Genomic DNA, 19,509 nt, shown 5'->3' on the forward strand with positions numbered 1-19,509 from the left:
TCTTCCTTTTAATGGAAGGCACCCAAGTCTCCCTTCGCTCCAAGGTTCCTTAGGGAATCTGAGAAGGACCAGAATTTTCCCATATTAAGGTTCCCATGAAAAAAAATAATGCTAGTAAATTCTGTTCATCTTTAACACAACTCTACATGAGAGGAAAAAGGGAAAATCTATTTTTTATTGGGCTGTTATTGTCTTTTGCTTTAAAAAAATGTGTTACCAGAAAAGTAGAAACATAAGACAACCCATTAGTATTGCTGAAGTTTTCTTGCCAACCAAAGCACACTGCTCTTGGGGTCGGGGATGGGGAGAGACAGACCTTCGATGGAGGGATGTCTTTGGACACTCTCCATGGTTTGTCAGTTGCAGATGCTAATGGAACCAGGCTTGGTGACTGAAGGGGAAAATGGAATATGAAAGCAAAATGAAAGAGGCCTAGGAAGCAAGCATGTCATTTCTAAATGAAGGTTTCATGCAAAGGAATTGAGTCTTTTCACAGCTGAAAATGGAATCTTTAAATAAGATAAAATAAAAGGATGCTTTGGCTTGTTGCAGATTCTGTAATGAAATACAGTTTTCCTAATACCGTGTGACCTGCATTTCTCCCTGCTCTATGGGTGCTATTCCTTGACGTACAAACCCGTATTTTCTCAAGTCAGCATTTGATGATGCATGTCAAAATACAGGCCATGTATTATGCATATAGCATTACCGATTTAAGGTGTTTACTTGTCAAGTTGAAGAAATTCAAAAACGTCACATCCACTGAATCTGCACAGCTGCCACTTGCAGTTTTTCATGCTTTTGAATGAAACTTCTGATAAAAACAGTTTAGTTTTCCCCTTCACTATTCTAGGGGAAGAAAACAGCTAGCATTTAAAATGCATGTTCTTGGTTATGAGGTTAGCTGAAAAACATACCCTCAGAAGTTCAGGAAGATGGACACTAGACTGTCTTTCAAAATGACTTGCTCTGTTCACAGTATATTATCATAAAGAATAAAATTAAGTGCAATTAGGGAATGGATACTAAATAAAAGTTTTCTTCCTGAAAGTCTGGCACTTGATATGAAATTTATACATGGGAGAGTGGAAAATAAGAAAGTCCTTTTATATTTTTCTGGCATTTCATGCATAGATACCTGCTCCAAACAACAGGCAATTATTGAGCACCTGTCATTTTATGCCTGATTCATGCATAGCCAAAATGCTAGATTCAGCCCAATCTTGTCACATTACTGGAGAGTGAGTCAGAAATCTGGTCATATAATCTATTTGAAGTTTTTTTCCTGGTAATGTAGCATATGACTTTGAACCATAGTTCCTAATTCCTGGATAAGTATGTGTGGCAATACACCAAGGACAAAAAGAATCCAAAGTCAATGTGAGCACCTGCCTGTCTCCCAAGGTGGGGTAGCAAACTGAGTCTCATATCCAACTGGAGAAATTAACTTTCAACAAGTGAACATATGAGGCAAGTAAGTTTCTCGTGTTTATGTGTCTCTATGAATGCCCTGAGAGGTAGTCCCTAGACTTATCTGGGATCCTTTCTTATTCTCTCTGAAGTTATGATTGATCCAAGCTCATGTACTCAGGTCTTGGGCCTGAGACCCAAGGAAGCTCAAACTGCAAAATCATAAACCAAGCAGCTGCTTTCCAGGTTTTCCGTACCCACATTTGCCTTATGATATTGCTGTTGGACCCCCTGAGAAATTCAATGGATCCACAGTAAATAAATGGCATGTATTATCAGTTGGGAGGATTGTAGTGTTATAGTTAAAGCTTTGTCCCAGGGTTTCATAAACTGACTTCCAGACATTCACGTATAATCGAATCAAGCCTTTATTGAAGCACACCGGTGGTGGCTGACCAGAACATAAAACTGTTCCCCTGATCAGCCCCGAACAATTGCAAGGGCACTCCTTATAAGCCTGAAAACCTCAAAAGGGATGTTCGGTGGGTCTAGCCAATGCAAGCAAGCCAGGTTACAGAAGCAGGACAGTGCAGTCAAGCAGAGGGAAGCCTAACCAATCACAGTTAGCCCAGTCACCCCAGTTACAGAAACAGAGCCCCGTTACCCTAGATACAGAAACAAACCCCATTAGGTAGTTCTGTGTTCTTAAAGGTTTCTATAGCAAAAGGAAAAGAACATCTTGCTCCAGTCATGACTCTTCTACTTGGCATGGTTGTTTTACAGGATGAAGTCATAAAACAAAATGGAGTCACATTTGCTCCTACTATCACAGTAGTTGCAAACATAGAAAATTCCTTCTCAATTTGGCTTAAACAAAAATATTATATTTTATGTTGTGCATATATGTGTAAAAATATTATGCCATGTGTAAGCATGTAAAAGAGAGAAAGAGAAAGAAAAGAGAAACTCAGTGTGTGTATGAAATCTCACATATTAGGAAACTAAGTTAGGGTGGTTCCTGGGTAGTTATCTCAGGAACTCGGGCAGTTCTGTGATTCATTTCAGTCAGTATCATGAAGGTACTTTGGTACTGAGCCAGTGTTCATCCTATTTGCAAGATGGCTGCCACAGGTCCAGGCACTGGAGGCACACATAAGGATGTTCAGTGTATTAAATGAAAATCTCTTCTTTTTAAGAGCAAGGAAGCAATTCTTCAAAGCCCCAGTCAAGATTCCCCCTACCCCACCTTCCATTGTCCAGCACTGTGTCAAAACCCAAGCCAGTCACTGACTGGCAGGAGGAGAAGCAATCACTTGGTTTAAGGTAACAGTCAGGAGAGATTAGGTGTGCTGAAGTAACGACAACAGTGACAAACAAACAAGTTGCCATGGTTTAAAACAATGCAGCTTTGTTTTTCACTTGGACAGAATGCTTTGTGAGTCTGGGCAACTGTCCAGGGCTCCTGTATACACTTGACCTCCATTGCAACCTGTGCCCCCACAGTTGTCGTGGCCTGGGATAGAAAGACAGCAAGTCAAATACTTGTACCAGAAGTAATCTGCATTGCTCTGTTCACTTGTCATGTGCCAGAGCATTTCAGGTGTCACATGGTCCTCTCTAACTCCAGGGGGACAGAGGTCAATTTTCCTATGTGCCAGAAAGGAGAGGGGATTGAAATCTGTAAGAAGGAATAAATAATTGGAGTAGTCTGGATTTTTAGAGAACAATCAAAGTGAGTTAGAATTATTTACAATGGTTTTCTACTTTGTCCTTTTAAAAAATTACCTATCTGAGTTTATCCTGAGAGTGAAAATTGTTGACCTCTAAGTAATGCATAAGCTACATTTTAGGGGTTGCATATGTAAACTGTACTCTCAATATTTCCAAATTTTCCACTTCTCTAATTTTTCTTTCTCCTCTGTTTTCTTGCCACTAGGATTCACACCTCCAGGAATGGACAGATCCTCTCCGGATAACAGCCCAGTGCATGGGATGTTACGCCAGCCATCCATCACCACTGGGGTCAACATACCCATCATCACTGAACTAGGTGGGGGTCATTGTTGGCTCTGGGGGGAATTTTTTTGTCCTCTTTTCCAGACCATTCAGGATATAAGGAGGTTGGCCTACCTTTTGCTCTTTCAGCCTCTTAATGGGTTTTGTTTGCTGTGTAGTTGGACAGGGGCAGGGGTAGAAAGAAATATGGCAGACTACCTGAAGGAAAATCTGATCTATCTTTTCTCTGAGATGAATAGACTGTTTCCTTCATACTGTTCACTGTTTTCAAAGGAGCATGAGATGATGGCTTTGAGATCAGGGCATGTATTTGGGAAAGGGGAAGAAAGGAGGAAAGGTTGTTCTCTACGGATTCCTTCTCATGAATTTTCACTGGAAGCACCTCTTTTGAGCATTCTGTCTGGACAGCTTCCACAATCTGAATTCTCAAAATGTCAGGTCTACCCAAATTCACATGGAGAACTGGGTAGAAGCATTGGCTAAGATGTAACAACTTCACATTTGATCTGTTCTAGTTGAACATCTCAGCCAAAGACCATTTGCAGAAAATGGCCACTATGGTTTTAAAAATGATGGGATTTTGAGGGGGGGCCATATTCATTGGCCAATGGAATCCCACTTCTAACCTGTCCATGGCAGGTCCTGCTATCATTTATAAATTTGCAAAACTTAGGGGAGTGACTCTTCCCCTAAGACAAGTGCAAACTGCTCATGGTCCTGGGTCCCTTTGCTTTAGAATGTTTCCTCTGTTATTCCCTCACTTTTCTTTTTTTGTACTTTCCTCCACTCCCTTTCCCCATCCCTTAAATGCCGTACCCAATTAGCTAAACCGGGCAAGTTGCCTTTGGTATCAGTCAATCAGGAAAAAAACAGTGGAACACACATTCTAATGATAACTGAACTGGGTAAGAAGCGCTATTTTCCTTGACATCAGTATCTCCTTTTGTTCTGTTCTTGGTGTTTCCAACAATCATTGGCTTGCTTTTTTATTTCACTGGCTGTAACAGAAAGGCTACCCCATGGCACTGCTTTGAATGCGTTTTATTTGTGGCTCTGGTTGGAATTGACTGTCTTGTTCTGGCCTTTCTTAATGATTTTTTTCCCCACACAGCATCAGTAAACCTTTGATCACACCCATCTGACCTGGCAGTTGTTTCCAAAGCATCTTTGCTCTGATTCATTTTCTGTGGCCCAAGCCTTTTTTATTTTATTTTTTTTCCCACACGTGCCCCTGCTCTCCTGCCTTCTCCCTATCTTCCTCTTCCAACACACTGTCAGTTTGACTGACACATCTTCACAGCTCTCAGAGGAAGTCAAAGGAGAAATATAAAAATTTTAAGATAAGAAACCTAAGATGGTGCTTCCCTCCAGCTGTTTATTTTCCTTTATTCTGACTTTATTTGCCTTTTTTCCTCCTACTAGGCCCTTTCTCAGAAGCTCTGGTTCTTAAGCCATAAAAGCAGCTGCTTCCTAGGGGAACCCTTCCTTACTAAAGCCAGATTTTGAGAAGGGTGCAGAAGAGAAGGTTAGCAATCCAGCACGCTGACCCCACCCTCCTAGATTCGTCCAGAAGATGAAGGCCTCTGGTCATGACTGCATTTGTCAGGCCCTTCCACAGTTCCCCATGACTTGGTTAATAACTCCGTGAAGGGCACCCATCAGCAGCAGGTCTCAGAACTGGGGATTGATCTTCTAAATAGAGACAGTGAAAGTACTGCTCAGCAGAGGGGTAGATGGAGAGGTGGGAGCACCTGCCTTCAGATGACTCACAGATGAAATGTACACTCCATTTTCTTGGCCCCAAAATATACTTCAAAATAAGAAAGCAGGCTTTTAACACAGTAATCTTGCTTGTGAGGTGTCTAGAAACTAGGGAATAAATTGTCCACCATTCAGCCCTGCATTATTGTAGACGTAGCCATTTATCAGGCCAGATTCACTCAGGTCAAAGAGTACTGCACTATTTTCTGTTTCCAACCATAGGAGAGGTGTCTTTTTCATGCTTAGCGTAGTTGGCTAAAAGCTTAGGTTTCTAGATTGCTCTTTTCAGAACTGTAGGGCCATAAGAGACCTGGAGAGCTCACGTGGCCCAGATTTCTGGTTGGAAAATTCATTCAAACACTTCCATTTCAGAAACCTACAGCAACATTTCAAAAACATCAGTGCCAGAAGTTTCTCTTTCTCTTTGGAATTCACATGCTGCTAACTAAATGGGATATCCTGATTTGTGATTAGTGGAGGAGAAAAGAAAAAGTTTTGTGCTATAAATCTGAAGCAGCAAATTCAGGTATTCAATAAACATAAGTGACTCTCAGAGAAAGTCAATAGAGAAATATTAAAGTCCTTCCCATACCAGATTTCTTCTTTGTGTGCAGAGAGCCTTCCAAAGTAGAAATACTAATCTGACCAACAATATACTTTTGGACAATTAGAAAACAAAAATTGCAACAAATCAGGTTTTGAAATCTGAATTGGCTTATTTATGATTCTAGAATGGGCAATAGACTAAAATGGTTTACAATGCTGGATCCTACCATAAGGACAGGCTATATTTACAGCCAGAAAAGTGACATAGGGAACACAGAAGTAAAGTTTTGAGACAGCTTATTGGGTATTGGTGGTGTCTGTCTTCTTTAGACTGTGTGATCACTTGTGATTGGGTAGCTCTCAGCTCCTTGTTACAATAATAAGTTATAGTCTGCTTTATGCATCATGTTAAGTTACAATTGACTATGTATGGAGACACCTTTAGCCAAAACTTAAAATTGCATTGAAGCAGCTTTAGGCCAAACTTAATTCAATTTAACAGGACAAGGGGAAGGAGATGAAGAAACATCTAGCACTTGAAGGATCTATAAGCAAGCCTTTAGTGTCTTGAGAAAGGCAGAGGGAAAGTAGGCATTTTCAAAATGCAGTGGGTTGATAGACATTTGATGTCATAAAGGAGAAAGGCGGCCATCAAGAAAGCAACCTCCATTGATCTAGTGCATAACCTGATCCAAATGTTGGGTCAAGCTCACCAGCATGATCTCTTATGAGCTTCTTACTAACCTCAGGAGAGGGCTGCTGTATAATTTCCCCACTTTACAGAGAGAGAACCTAAAGGATAGGCTCTTAAGATAATTTGCCCAAGGAATTTGGTAACAGAGCCTGACTCAAAGCCCAGATGTCCCAGAATCTGGATTTTGGACTTTTACCCAATACCCTGTAACTTGTGTGTATACTACTAAGACAATAGGGACCCAAAGCAGTGAACTTTGGGAAAACAGAGCAAAGATTTTCCCCCATTAGAGTCTTTCTATAAGGAAAAAATGGCATCATTTAAAAACAATTATATGTCTAGCCTTTTATCCTATCATCATTTATTCTGCCTCATGCAATAAACAAAAGTTGTGTTTTTCTTTTAAGAAAAGTTATCAGGAAAGTTACTTTAAAAAATTGAAACAATAATTCTAGGAAAGGGAATATCTGCTGATACATTTTAAAAAAGAATCGGGGAAAGGAAACCTCATCTGTTCTGTCCCTAAAAGCAAATAATTGTTCCAGAAATCACAAGTACCCCCTCCCCATCCCCATGCTTTTCCCCTATTACTTGCTCTGCAAAAGTGATAATTTCTGAAGCCAAGATGGGAATGGAAATTAATTTGTCACTTAATTTTTAATAAGTTAAAGACATCTGAGTGACACAACTAATCAGTCTGCATGTGTGTGCTGGAGGAGTCCTTGAGGAATCCTCAGATGGAGATGAAATACAGCAGCCAGGGCTGTATCTGCTTAAGTGGAAACAGAAAAGATTGAGCTGTTTAGAAGGGAAAGGGAGAACGTGGGTGTAGCCTTGCAACTCAGAACTCAGAGAAAGTCTTTGTCAGCAAGCAGTGGGGCAGGGAAGGGATGCATCCCACCTGGGGGTTCCTGGAGGTTCAGCAGGGCCTGTTTGGTGTGGGCTTGGATTCAGAGCCCTAGGCCACCAGCACCACCCAGGGCAATCCCCAGGGCAGGCAGGCTGTGGGTTATGCCTGAGGATGAATTCCTTGCTGTTTGCTTTTGCCCTGCTCCCAGTTCATTGCTTTTTCCTCTGAATATGTTGCTTTTTTTTTTTTTTTCTCTTTGTGGCTAAACTTACCTTGCCAGCATGGCTGCTCATCACTGAAATATGTCCATCTCTCAAAGGACTTGGCTACCAAAAAATGCTTCAGAGTGTTTTTCTGTCATGATTCTAAAACTATACCAAAGAACTGGCCAGCAGGGTCTCCTGGTCCTCCAGCAGCCTGCTGTGCAGCAGGTCTGCTTGATCTCATTGTTCTCCAGGTCTTGGAAATTTGAACAGTCCCATAGGAGCAGTCCATTGAGTCCAACTGCCCCCTCCAGAGATCCATCCACAGCTTCCCATGCTTTTGTTTCCTTTTCAGTGACTTCAGTGTTTCTACACCCATCACCTGTTTCTACACCAGTGTCTCTAGGCTTTGCTACCCAGGTGTGTTCTTCAGTGCTAATTCTTTTCTTATGCTTTTTCTAGTGAATGATACTAATGTTCAGTTTTTGGACCAAGACGATGACGATGACCCCGACACAGAACTGTACCTCACGCAGCCCTTTGCATGTGGGACAGCATTTGCCGTCAGCGTCCTGGACTCACTCATGAGCGCGGTGAGTGGTCTAGCTTCCTGTAGGAAGCTGGAGTTGCAGCTCCTGCAGAGAGCAAAGCTTCATGAGGATTACAGTCCAGAAGGGAGTACCAACATTAATCAAAGGGTCATGGAGCAAACATTTGGTTATATATTCCTCAAAGTGCAGGGAAGTCTATGACCTGCTCTTGGGAATCAGAGAAAGATTCCCTAAGGAAGTGATATATACTTTATTCCAAAATGTGAACCATAAAGAGAGGACATTTTCTGGGAAGAGTATTCCCCAAGGAAGAATAAAAGCAAATGCAAAGGCCTAATAATGCTGAGGAAACTGACTCTCTCAAGGAAGTCACAGAGAGCTGGTGAGCTGGACCACCATGAGAAAGGGCTGGGGAGGACAGACCAAGATCAGACCTCAGGATCTCAAAACCATTTTCATGGTTTTGTTTTTTTTTCTTAATAGCCATGAGGAGGCGAAAGTGTTTAAAATTACAGAGTGATGTAATCAGGTTTGTGTTTTGAGGGGTTTGCCTTGTTGGTCTGCTGAACATGGCTTGGAGGAGTAAGGTGGCATCAGGAAACCTGAGTACAAGGCCATCATAGCTTGAACTAGGGTAGAGATGGTAGAGATGGGAAAGATGGATGGATTTGAGTAGCATATGCTAATAAAATTGATAAGACTTCGGAATACAATGAACTGAGCAGAAAGTAGAGAGGACAGTGGGTCAAGGGTGATTCCCAAGTCACTGCCTGTCACTGAGACAGCAGCCCAGGCCTGAAAGCCAGGCCTGGGTAGTTCTCTGATGCAGGGAGGGGACAGAGTGATGATGAAGAGAGGGGGCAAGCTGGCTGATAGATCAAAACATTTTTCTAAATGGCTTGATGTGTATCAGATTGTCAAGGCATTTGTTGTCTTACTTTTGCAACCTAAAACGAATAACAATTTAAAAAAATAGATCCCCGCTTAATGCAGTCATCTTTCACTGCAAAAGGCAAAAGCAGACATTTAGAATGGGTCATAACCTGGGTATTGTGAAGTGTTCCCACTGAGTGTTTTTATTTACTATATTGAAAATCCTCTCTATTTTGGAGTCATCGAATTCACAATTTGCAAAAATGCAGACATAGGCTGGATAAAAACTGACCTTTGGAGAATCCATGTAAAAGAGCTTTATTGAACACATTAAAACCATAAATGTAACTCAGAGATTTTTATACACATACATTTCTTAAACTGCTCAACAAGGTTTTCCTCTTGAACGTGTTAAACAACTGATATGCTAATTATACATTATTCTCATCTATTCATTAGAGCGAATCCCAGAAGGACCTCTATTTGAGGAAAGAAAAAAACAGAGCTTTTAAAGACTAATTTAGATTATTCTATATTCCTGAATGTGGTTCAACTGTAAGCATATCTTAGTTAAAAATCAGAATTATGGATTTAAAAATAATTAAGAAATAGCATTCATCTGAATTAAGTTTGACTGGGCTGCATGCCCTACCATCACTTTCTGAGCCAACAAGGAGAAAAATGCACTCCCTGGAGAAGGGCATTTCTTAGGCTCTTAACCTAGCTGATGATACCGGGGCTCACCTTTCTACCTGCCAGTGATGTTGAACTTGGTTTGGGCCGACTCTTTGAGCAGGCCAAAAGGAATGATAGAAGCTACAGGACATGCTCATTAGAGCACCAGATTCTATTTAACAGGCCTCAGCATTCTCCAAATCCAGGTTTCCAATGGACTTTGGGTAATTCATCTCTTTAGAAATGTCATTGGAATTCTTATCCTAATTATAGAGTTTTCAGAATACTATTCTAAGAGATGATTAAGCTGTTGGTTATAGTAGATCTTGTTTTCAGAATTATAAAATTTTTATAATATTAGAATTTTTAAAACTTAAAATTTATATAATTATTTGTTTGTACATATCAAATATTCAGTGTGTTCTGAGCAGAACCAGCTACTAATTTGCAAGCCTACTTTTTCATAAATTACTAAGAATTTCAAAATGGTGACAACAGAATATTAAACCAAGTGAGGGACCCCGAAAATGTAGATCTGAAAATGTAGATCCTGTGCACCTCACAGGTTGAACACCCATGGACCTAGCCCTAGTTCCAAGGAATGCAATTGGATAAATAGTAGAGAGCTTCTACACAATCAAAGGAGCCTACGGTGGCCATGGCCTGGTGGTGGGGGCACTTTGGGATTTGATTTGCACAGCTCTTTATTACACCACTAGGGATTCGAGAATAAACCTGGTTTAAGTGTTGAGGCCAGACATTTAACTTGTCTACTGATAGTGACTTTTCAAATAATTTGTCAAAAAGCCTATTCAATTGTTCCAGACTGTGTTTGTATTGTCTGGGATGAACAAGTTCCATAGTGATGATTGGGTCTAGTTCAGCACATTCAATAGGATCTAGACTTTTTGAAAATGTGTTCCCTGCATTCCACTAATGTATGAAGAAGCAGATTAGTCAAGTACCAAGGCAGGACTCAGTGGGCAGAAATATAGAGAAAGTGAAACTCCTTTGAATGGCAGGAGACAGAGGTGAGCTTGCATCTCAGGCATTGCTCACAAGCACCATCATGACTTCCACACCAATCTCCATAGATGCTGATGGTCTCTTCTATCCTGCACACTTCCCAAATTGCCAGTTAATCATGTGTCTAAACATTCCCTGAATATTGGCCTTCATAACTCAATTCCTGCTGCTCAGTGCTTCATTTGTTAAAAGAATAATGTTTTGATTCATCATGGGTGTTCCTGGAATAGATAGGGGTGCTACAGATGTGGTCTTGTGGCTTCATCCTACAAATCAATGGCAGAAACCCACTAGGAGAGAGAATAATTGTGCTTATGGGTATAGCCTCCAAGAAGAGATCACTACATTTTCAGGATGGTCCCAACTTGCGCTCACTTGCTCTCGCTCTCTCTCTCTCTCTCTCTCTCTCTCTCCCTCTCCCTCTCCCTCTCCCCCCTCCCTCTCCCTCTCCCTCTCCCTCTTTTTGAAAGAATTCNCTCCCTCCTCCTCCTCCTCCTCCCTCCCTCCTCCTCTCTCTCTCTCTCTCTCTCTCTCTCTCTCTCTCTCTCTCTCTCTCACACACACACACACACACACACGATGAAAGGAAGTCCTCTCCATCCTAATACTTTCCTTTTAACACCAACCCCAACTTCAGTTTTACCTGGACTCTCTATAAAGAGAACCTAAGGCATGGACTCAAGAGGCAGACTAGATGCAGACCCCAGCACCACCATTTACTGGCTGTGCAACCTGAACCTCTCTGTGCCTCAGTTTGCTCTTATTTAAAATGGGGACAATAAGCATACTATCACTTAGGGGTTGTGAGATGAGCAGTGTTTAAGATGTAAAGTGGTTAGTGTATCACTTGGTACATGGTAAGCCCTCCACCTATTTATGCCTGTTACTGTTCTTCATGTTGATTTATTGAGCACTTAGTAAATGGCAAGAATTGTTCCCCATGCTGAGGATTCAGCAAAAGAAGAAAGACACAGACCCTGCCCTCCTGTCATTTAAACTGTGCTTCTAGTGGGCTAAGCAAGGGTAGTGACTATGTAAGGGAATAAATTAACAATGGCATATAAGGAAAATACATTTGAAGTAAATGAAATAGTTTGAATGATGAGGTTTTGGAGCAAAGTGGGTATATACTTCAGGAATGTCCAGAAGCAACATCTCCATGTTCTCATCTCTAATCAGTGAACTGGCCTCTATTTTCCAGAAAAATCTGGATTTAAGTTAGAAAGGTTGGAAGAGATGACCACTGGACAATGGTCCACTTGATTTAATGTGTAAACTATATTTTCATTAAGGGCCAAACCCCTTGATGAGCTCAACGTCAGCCCAAGCTAACCAGCCCCGTGTGATTTCAGAGACATAAGCCAATTTACTCCATGGCCCCACTTCTTACACTTTACTCAAGAGCTTCCACTTCTTTTGCTCACAAGGAGGCAGAAAGAGTGTCCACGGTCCTTGCCAAGAGAGCAGGACAGCATCAGTCTATAGGATCTAAGTGATAAATGCAGGGATATTCTGCTGGACTTGAGAATATACCCCTGCTATCACATCAGGCCAGGCAGGCCCGGGATAGGAAAAAATAATCCAATAGTTCTCATCCCTCAAGAAAGAAAAATACTAAAAATAAAAATCTACACCGTGAAAACTAGCAAATATAAAAAATGGCAGCTATGACATGGAAAATGACAATTTTAGAGCAATTATAAACGAAAGGCAGAGTGCCATTAAAGTTAAGGCAATGTTATTAAAAGATGTGTTAATTTTCAGTTAAATTTTCTATAAAAGACCAATTAGTTTAAAAGGCTTGACAGCATTAACTGTGAAACATAAGCTCCGGTAATTATACTTTAAAAAAATAAAAAGAAGAAGATGCTCAAGCGTGGTGGAGACGCACACACAGAGGGGTGGTGCAGAGCAGGCTAGATGGCGGTGCAGGCTCAGCTTTCCTTGTTGAAACTCCCTGGTTCTTATCCCATCCTGTCCTGATTTCTTGTGTCTCCTTATGGGACCTCAGAATCACCCAACTTTAGAAGGCAAGGGGACCACACATCAGATCTGTGTTAGAGATTAGATCACAGAGACATAGGGAGAGGGCATTTGCTAAATCAGTTGCACTGCTGGTTAATTCTTCTTTTTATAAGCTCTCATTTATTACTAGTTTATAAGTTACAAAGATGTTCCTTTAAAATTACTCAATAAACTATTGTTCCATATTTTCTTCTTCAACTGTTACATGGTCAGGAATACAAAGCAGAAAAAAGTGAAGCAACTTTCCCATTGTCGTAGCTATTGAATGGCAAAGGAGGGATTAAATACCAAGCCAGTCAAGTCTGAAGTCTGTACTCATAACCAGGCTGTCATGTTGCCCTACATGGGAAAAAAAAAAAAAAAGCAGACTTCCCTGGGCAGATGTGGAACTATGATCTTGGCAGTGGGAAGAAGGACTCCCTTATTCTTTAGACTACTCGAGAGTCCTGACTGCAGGCACTGAATGGACTCTATCTCAGCTTTCTTATGCTCCTGACACCCATGTAAAAGAAATAGCCTTTGGGACGGATCTTTGAAAGCTTATCCTGCAAGAGTTGAAGGTTCTGTGCAAGAGTCTCTCATAAGGCTTCTAGCACAGGTATCATGGACATGGTCCATGGTGAGGGGTGGCAAAGTCTGACTAAGTCTGGAGGTATAAAAACTTAAGGATCACCCTTACACATGACAATTCTCACTTCAAAATTTCAAAATTTCTTTAATTCTAACATTTCTGTTAACTCAGAAAAGAATGTACCATCAGGTCAGGGGAATTATAGAGAGATTTGTTCAGCCTAGAAAACCTTCCCCAGGAATAGTCTTCAGTAATGGACATTTGAAATTCCAGCACCTGGCTCAGCCTATGATACTGAAACAGCCACTTCCTGTGCAGAAAGTACCAAAACAGTGTTTAATCCCAGACTGCCGAATGTTCTGTGCAGTGGCTCCTTACCGCAACCCCATAAAGAAATTTGTGCCCTCCAATGCAACCAACTCAACACCCTTGTAGCGGGAGGTATTGTCTTTGCACCAAATTATCAGATCACAGAGACCATGATACATGTGCAGAGCACAACTATGTGCCATGCTCAAAGAAGTCTGCATTTGAATCTTGGCATCAAAACAGAAGCATGAGTGTTCTGCAGACAAAAACATCATTACTTTCTGTAATAGCAGATTGTACTGCTTTGCGCCTTGATAGCTGCATGAAAAAAATGAAGGAAAGTCACCTGAAATGCAGTGCAAGTTCAGAGGGCAGAAAATTGGGCTGAGTTGTGAGTGGTCCTGGAGTTACACAGGCATCAATGAGAGCCTGTGATCAACTTCCCAATGACACCTGTTGATGGGAGATTTTGAAAGCGAAGCACTATTTGAATTATTCACTATTTCAGAACAAGTCAAGGTCTAGGGATTAGTAGGTGCTCAATAACTGTTAGTGACTGATGGTGCTGTCTCAGTATAACTCATTTCAACACAGAAAGGGAAGCATCAAACCCTATAAATTTGACAAAACACTACCCTTCCATGTAGACCTTGAGACTTTTTTTCTTTTTGTTGTTTTTAGGGTTTTGTTGTTTTTAGATATACATGACAGTAGAGTGTATTTTGACATATTATACATACATGGACATACATGGAGTATAGCTTGCCATTCTTGTGGTTGTACTCCACTCCATGATATGGAGTTACACTGTTTGTGTATTTGTAAATGAACATAGGAAAGTTATGTCCCATTCATTCTACTGTCTTTCCCTTCCTGTGACCCTTTCCTTCCCCTTTGTGAGACTTATTTCAATGAAGAATTTCCAATGTTCTTTGTTTTAAAAGCATGGACTGTGATTTCATTAAAAAGGGTACTCAGGTTCCTTATAGAAAATTTGGAAAGCATAAAAACATATAAAGAAGAAAATTTAAATGACCCATATTCCCACCACCAACAATAAAACATGGCTAATATATTGGTATATTTTCTTCCAGATGGATGGATAAAGATGGATTCTTCCAGTTTTATATCTTGGTTTTTTCTTTACTTTTCAGTTAATGTGCTGTCTAGACATTTTATTATGTCATATGCTTAGGTGTCATGATTTTCAAAGCTTCCATGGGCCTTCATGAAACTTTACTTTATGGATGAACCAGAATCTAACTATTACTATAGTGTTGGATTTAGTTTAAAAATAAGGTGAGGGGCACTAGGGAAGAATAGCATTACCTTAGATTAGGTAGAGGGAAGTGATGGTAGGAAAGGGAAAGGGATGTGGGGATAGGAAAGATAGTAGAATGAAGCAGACATTATTACTGTATGTATATATGTGACTACATAACCCATATGATTCTACAACTTGTACACTGAGAAAAATGAGAAATTATATCTCATCTATGTATGATATATCAAAGTGTATAAATGCATTCTACTGTTATATATAACTAATTAAAACAAATTAAAACATTTTTAAAATAATAATAAGCTTAAAAATAGCTGGGGTTGTGGCACAGTGGCAGAGTGCTTGCCTGGCACATGTGAGGCGCTATATCTTATTTAGCTTTATGTCACTGTACCAAACACCTGAAATAATCAACTTATAAGAAAAAAGTTTTACTTTGGCTCATAGTTTGGGAGGTTTTAGTGTTTGGTGGGCCCTGTTGCTTAGGGCCTGTGTTGAAGCAGCACATTCTTCTGTGGTGGCAGTGGGTGGTGAAGCAAAACTGCTCACCTTGTGGCCAGGAAACCAGAGAGAGAGCAGAAGACATCATGGTCCCACTACCCCTTTCTAGGGCATGCTGCCAGTGGCCTAAAGACCTCCCACTAGGCCATACCTCTTTAAGGTTCCACCAACTCACAATGGCACCAAAGTGGGAACCAAGCCTTTAATATATGGGCCCGTGGGAAACATTTCATATCCAAACTATAGCACCATAGGATAAGGAATGTCATACATATATCTTTGAACTAGTGATAACTTATTACATGGAGGTAAAATTACTGGGTTTTTAAATATGAACATTAAAAAAAATTTTAATTAAAAACATTTTATTATTGCCTGGTTATGTCCCAGAAACAACTGTACTCATATACCCATCACAGAGTGTAAATGCCATCTCATGCACTCTGGGAGCTACTGATTATCATGGTCCCTAGAAGTCCCTTTATTTGTGTTTGATAGTTTTTAGGTATATTCATTTTCAGTTGGTACGTAATTATGTAAATATTTTGTGAATTCATCTATAGTTTTTATTGGTAAGAGTACTTGCTGAAGAAGAGAACTACCAAATAGTCTCATTAAACATTTAGCTGTACTTTCATGAAGTTGTTTATGGCTTCATTTTTTACTCTCCTTTACAATCCTTGCTTTTGTTATTTAGAAATTCAAAATAAATATAATTTCACAGTAGAAAACATATAAAATAACATTATAGGAAAAAGTCCATCAAAATTCTGTCATCAAGAGTTAACTAGTAAGGAGGGTTTTTTGACTAATACTTACAGTTATTTTTATATAAGTATAAATGTCAGGTCATGTATAAATTTTCAACATGAATTTTGAATTGTGGAGTTTTTGTATCCTACTTTTTCCTTAATGTTTTAACAGTTCATAATTGTTACCATGTCATCATTCTCTGAAAACATAATATTAGTGTTTATACAGTATAAATCAGGTGAGTGCATCACTATTTATTTGATCATTATGATATTACTGAAATTTTTTTTCCAGATAGTTTCCATTAAATAACTTGTTAAACAAACATCTTTTCCCTGTGGTGTGTGGTGCTTTCCTTGTCATATTAAGGAATGGATCAGCTCACCTTTTCTATACATGACTAGATGATAAATATTTTAAGCTCTTGGGAACCATGTAGTCTCAACCACAACTACTCCACTCTGCTATTACAACAACAAAGCAGCCAGAGACAACACACACACACACACACACACACACACACACAAATGTGAACAAATAAGTGTGTTTGGTTCCCAATAAAACTTTATTTAAAGAAGTGCAGGTGGTAGTGGCTGATTTGGCCCAAGGGCTAGATTTACCCATTCCTCTAATTATCAGGCTACTGTAAATCCATCCTGGTTGGTTGAACATTTAATTTTTAATATTATCTATGGTGCTTAGCTAGGAAATCTTCAAAAATTACTATAATACCTGGGGTCATAAGGCTCTTTCTAAAGGAAATTTGATATAATTGTGTATCAGGTTTTCTTTTACAGTTTGTTTTGAATCTATAATTAGACATATAAATTAGACATATGTCAAAGTTTAGAATTTTACTATCACATCACATTTATATGTTATAGACTAGTTTATATGTTCTAAAACACAAACTTATGTTTTTTCTAATAACCTTGTCTCTTTGTGGATAATTATTACTTTGGTTTATACTTTAAAACAAAAGCTATTCTTCTTATTCATGTCTAACAACTGTGGTATTAAAGAGAACTTGCAGGATAGTAGTATTAATTTTCTTACATATTGACACTACATTCTCCTTCTGACTTCTAATTTTATCTGGATGAATTCTTTTCCAGTTATACTTGTAGTTGGTTTTATTTTATTTTTTCAAAGAATTATTTCTTCAATTTATCAATTCACCGAATATCTTCTTACTATTTTATAGAGTGATGCTTTAATATTTCATCCTTCTTTTTAGGAAAAAATAATAATAACAATTATTTTAATAAAAAAAATAACAATAACAATTATTTTAATACTTAGTTTTATTTATTCTGTTATATTTCATTATGATAGCACTTAAGGCTCTAAATCTGTCTCTATAGTTTCGGCCTGAATCCATGACATTTTTAGCTGTTTTTTTCAATTATAACTTAAATTTTAAATACTCTCTATTTAAAGCTTGATTTTTGTCTTGACATACTTAATATTTAGGATACTTGAAAAAAATGAAGTGTTGGATATTTAGTTTTGCTTCTACTGTCTACAAAATATTATAGCTTTATTGTAAATGTTAGCTGTTAGCAATACAAAGTCAACTAACAATAGTATTTAAAATTTTTCCCTTGAAATATACTATATTTTCTGTTTGTCCCTTTTAAAAATATCAGAGTTTGATTTTGATTTTTAATAGATATGAGTCATTGCCATTTAACTGAATTATTTAGCTCATTTATATTTAGTTATCTTACATGTAATGCTGGTCTATATCTTGCAGTATGATTATGCTTTTTACATCTTCTATAACAATTGTTTCTTTTATTATCCATTGTTTAGTGTATGGATTATATTTTGTATGCTTATTTCTTTCACTGAAGTATAAACTTTTCATTTTTTTAGCTCTAGTTAGTGGTTATCAGCCCTTCTAAAAATATACTCAAAACTATATTTTCTAAGTATTTTTATCTAGAAAAATCAGTGGTTCTTGATTTCTACCTGTACAAAAAATAAATCACCTTTTATGCCTTTATTTTCATTTTTATCCCTTTTCTCTTATTTTTCTGACTTAAAATATAATTTGAATAATACTATACTAATAGGCAATTATTTTCATATATTTTTTCTTTCAAGGATTAATTTTAATCTTTCCATTTGTTGTTTTAATAATGTAACAGACTTTTAAAATCTCATATTTTAACTTATTTAACCATTATTTTAAAGCCAATTTAGCTCATTTTTAAAATTAAAACTTTTAAATATTTCCAAGGAAGCTTTTGTTTTTTTATTTGTTTGTTTGTTTCTAAGCATTTTTATAAATAAAGTCAACAAATGCGTAAGTACTCAAAGATTCAAAAATATTTCTATTTCCTTTATAAATTATTGGCAATTTAACTGCATGTAGAATTCTTGAAATAAAGTTATCCTTTCAAACTCAATTGACATTCTTCGTCTATTTCCTTTAAGAGCCTCAGGCTAGCCCAATTTTTTACTGTTTTTTCTTACAGCATTGTGTTGGGTCACTTTTGTTCTTCGTTTAATATTTTAGATTCAAATATTCATCTAGTGTAAGTGTTTTATTTGAAAGGAAATCTTTCCTTCTTTCCTCATACTTATCTATCTTTATAGATTGTCCTCTACTGGATATTTTAGATAAATGGAATCTTACTTAGTATAATGTTTTCAAGGGCCATCTATATTGTAGCATATATTAGTACTTCAAATCTTTTTATGGCAGAATTTCATTCATTGTATGGAAATAACACATTTTACTTTTGCACTTATTAGCTGATGAACATTTTTTTTGTTTCCATGTTTTAGGCATCATAAATAATGCTTCTATGAACATCCCTGTAGAAAGTTTTGTGTGGGCATATATTTTCATTTCTCTTGGGTGTATACATACAAGTGGAGTTTCTGGGTTATATGGTGACTCAATGTTTAACCACAAGTCGAATTCCCAGGGTGTTGTCCAATGTGGCTGTACCATTATACATTCCCAGCAGCAGTGTATGAGTGTTCGAATTTCTCTACATCTTCACCAATTCTTGCTATTATGTGTCTTTTTTATTACAGCCATCCTAGTGTAAATTAATATCTCATTTTTATTTCAGTTTGCATTTGATAACTAGTAATGTTGAGCCACTCTTCGTGCTTGCTGAGTATCTTTTCTCTTTTTTCTTTTTTTGGAGAAAAGTTTATTCAAGTCTTGCCCATTTCTACAATTTGATTGTCCTTTGTTGTTTTGTTGTAAGAAGATTTTTAGTGCTGCGTTTTTTCTCTCATTCTTTCATTGTCTTCTCACTTTGTATATAGTGTCCTTCAAAGGGCATATTTAAAATATTTTTGAAGTCAATTTATCTATTTTTCTTCTGTAGCTTATATTTTTGGTCTCTCTCTCTCTCTCTCTCTCTCTCTCTCTCTCTATATATATATATATATATATATATATATATATATATATATATATATATATTTTTTTTTTTTT

At 38.1% G+C, this 19,509-nt stretch overlaps 1 protein-coding gene across 24 annotated transcripts in view; it reads left to right on the top strand.

Annotated features, from left to right (window-relative positions):
* Positions 1–19,509, top strand: part of Kcnma1 (potassium calcium-activated channel subfamily M alpha 1) — an 888,761-nt gene that overhangs the window by 843,294 nt on the left and 25,958 nt on the right. For 13 of the 24 annotated variants that reach the window (XM_048801821.1, XM_048801804.1, XM_048801806.1 and 10 more), the window contains 2 exons: positions 3,347–3,460; positions 7,943–8,073. In XM_048801821.1, coding sequence (XP_048657778.1) covers positions 3,347–3,460; positions 7,943–8,073 — 245 coding nt within the window. Of the gene's footprint in view, positions 1–3,346; positions 3,461–4,250; positions 4,332–7,942; positions 8,074–19,509 lie in introns of all 24 variants that reach the window. The other 11 variants (XM_048801797.1, XM_048801798.1, XM_048801813.1 and 8 more) reach the window with 1 other exon arrangement.

The sequence above is a fragment of the Marmota marmota genome, unplaced genomic scaffold (assembly GCF_001458135.2).
Source record: "Marmota marmota marmota unplaced genomic scaffold, marMar, whole genome shotgun sequence".
Lineage (NCBI taxonomy): Eukaryota > Metazoa > Chordata > Mammalia > Rodentia > Sciuridae > Marmota > Marmota marmota.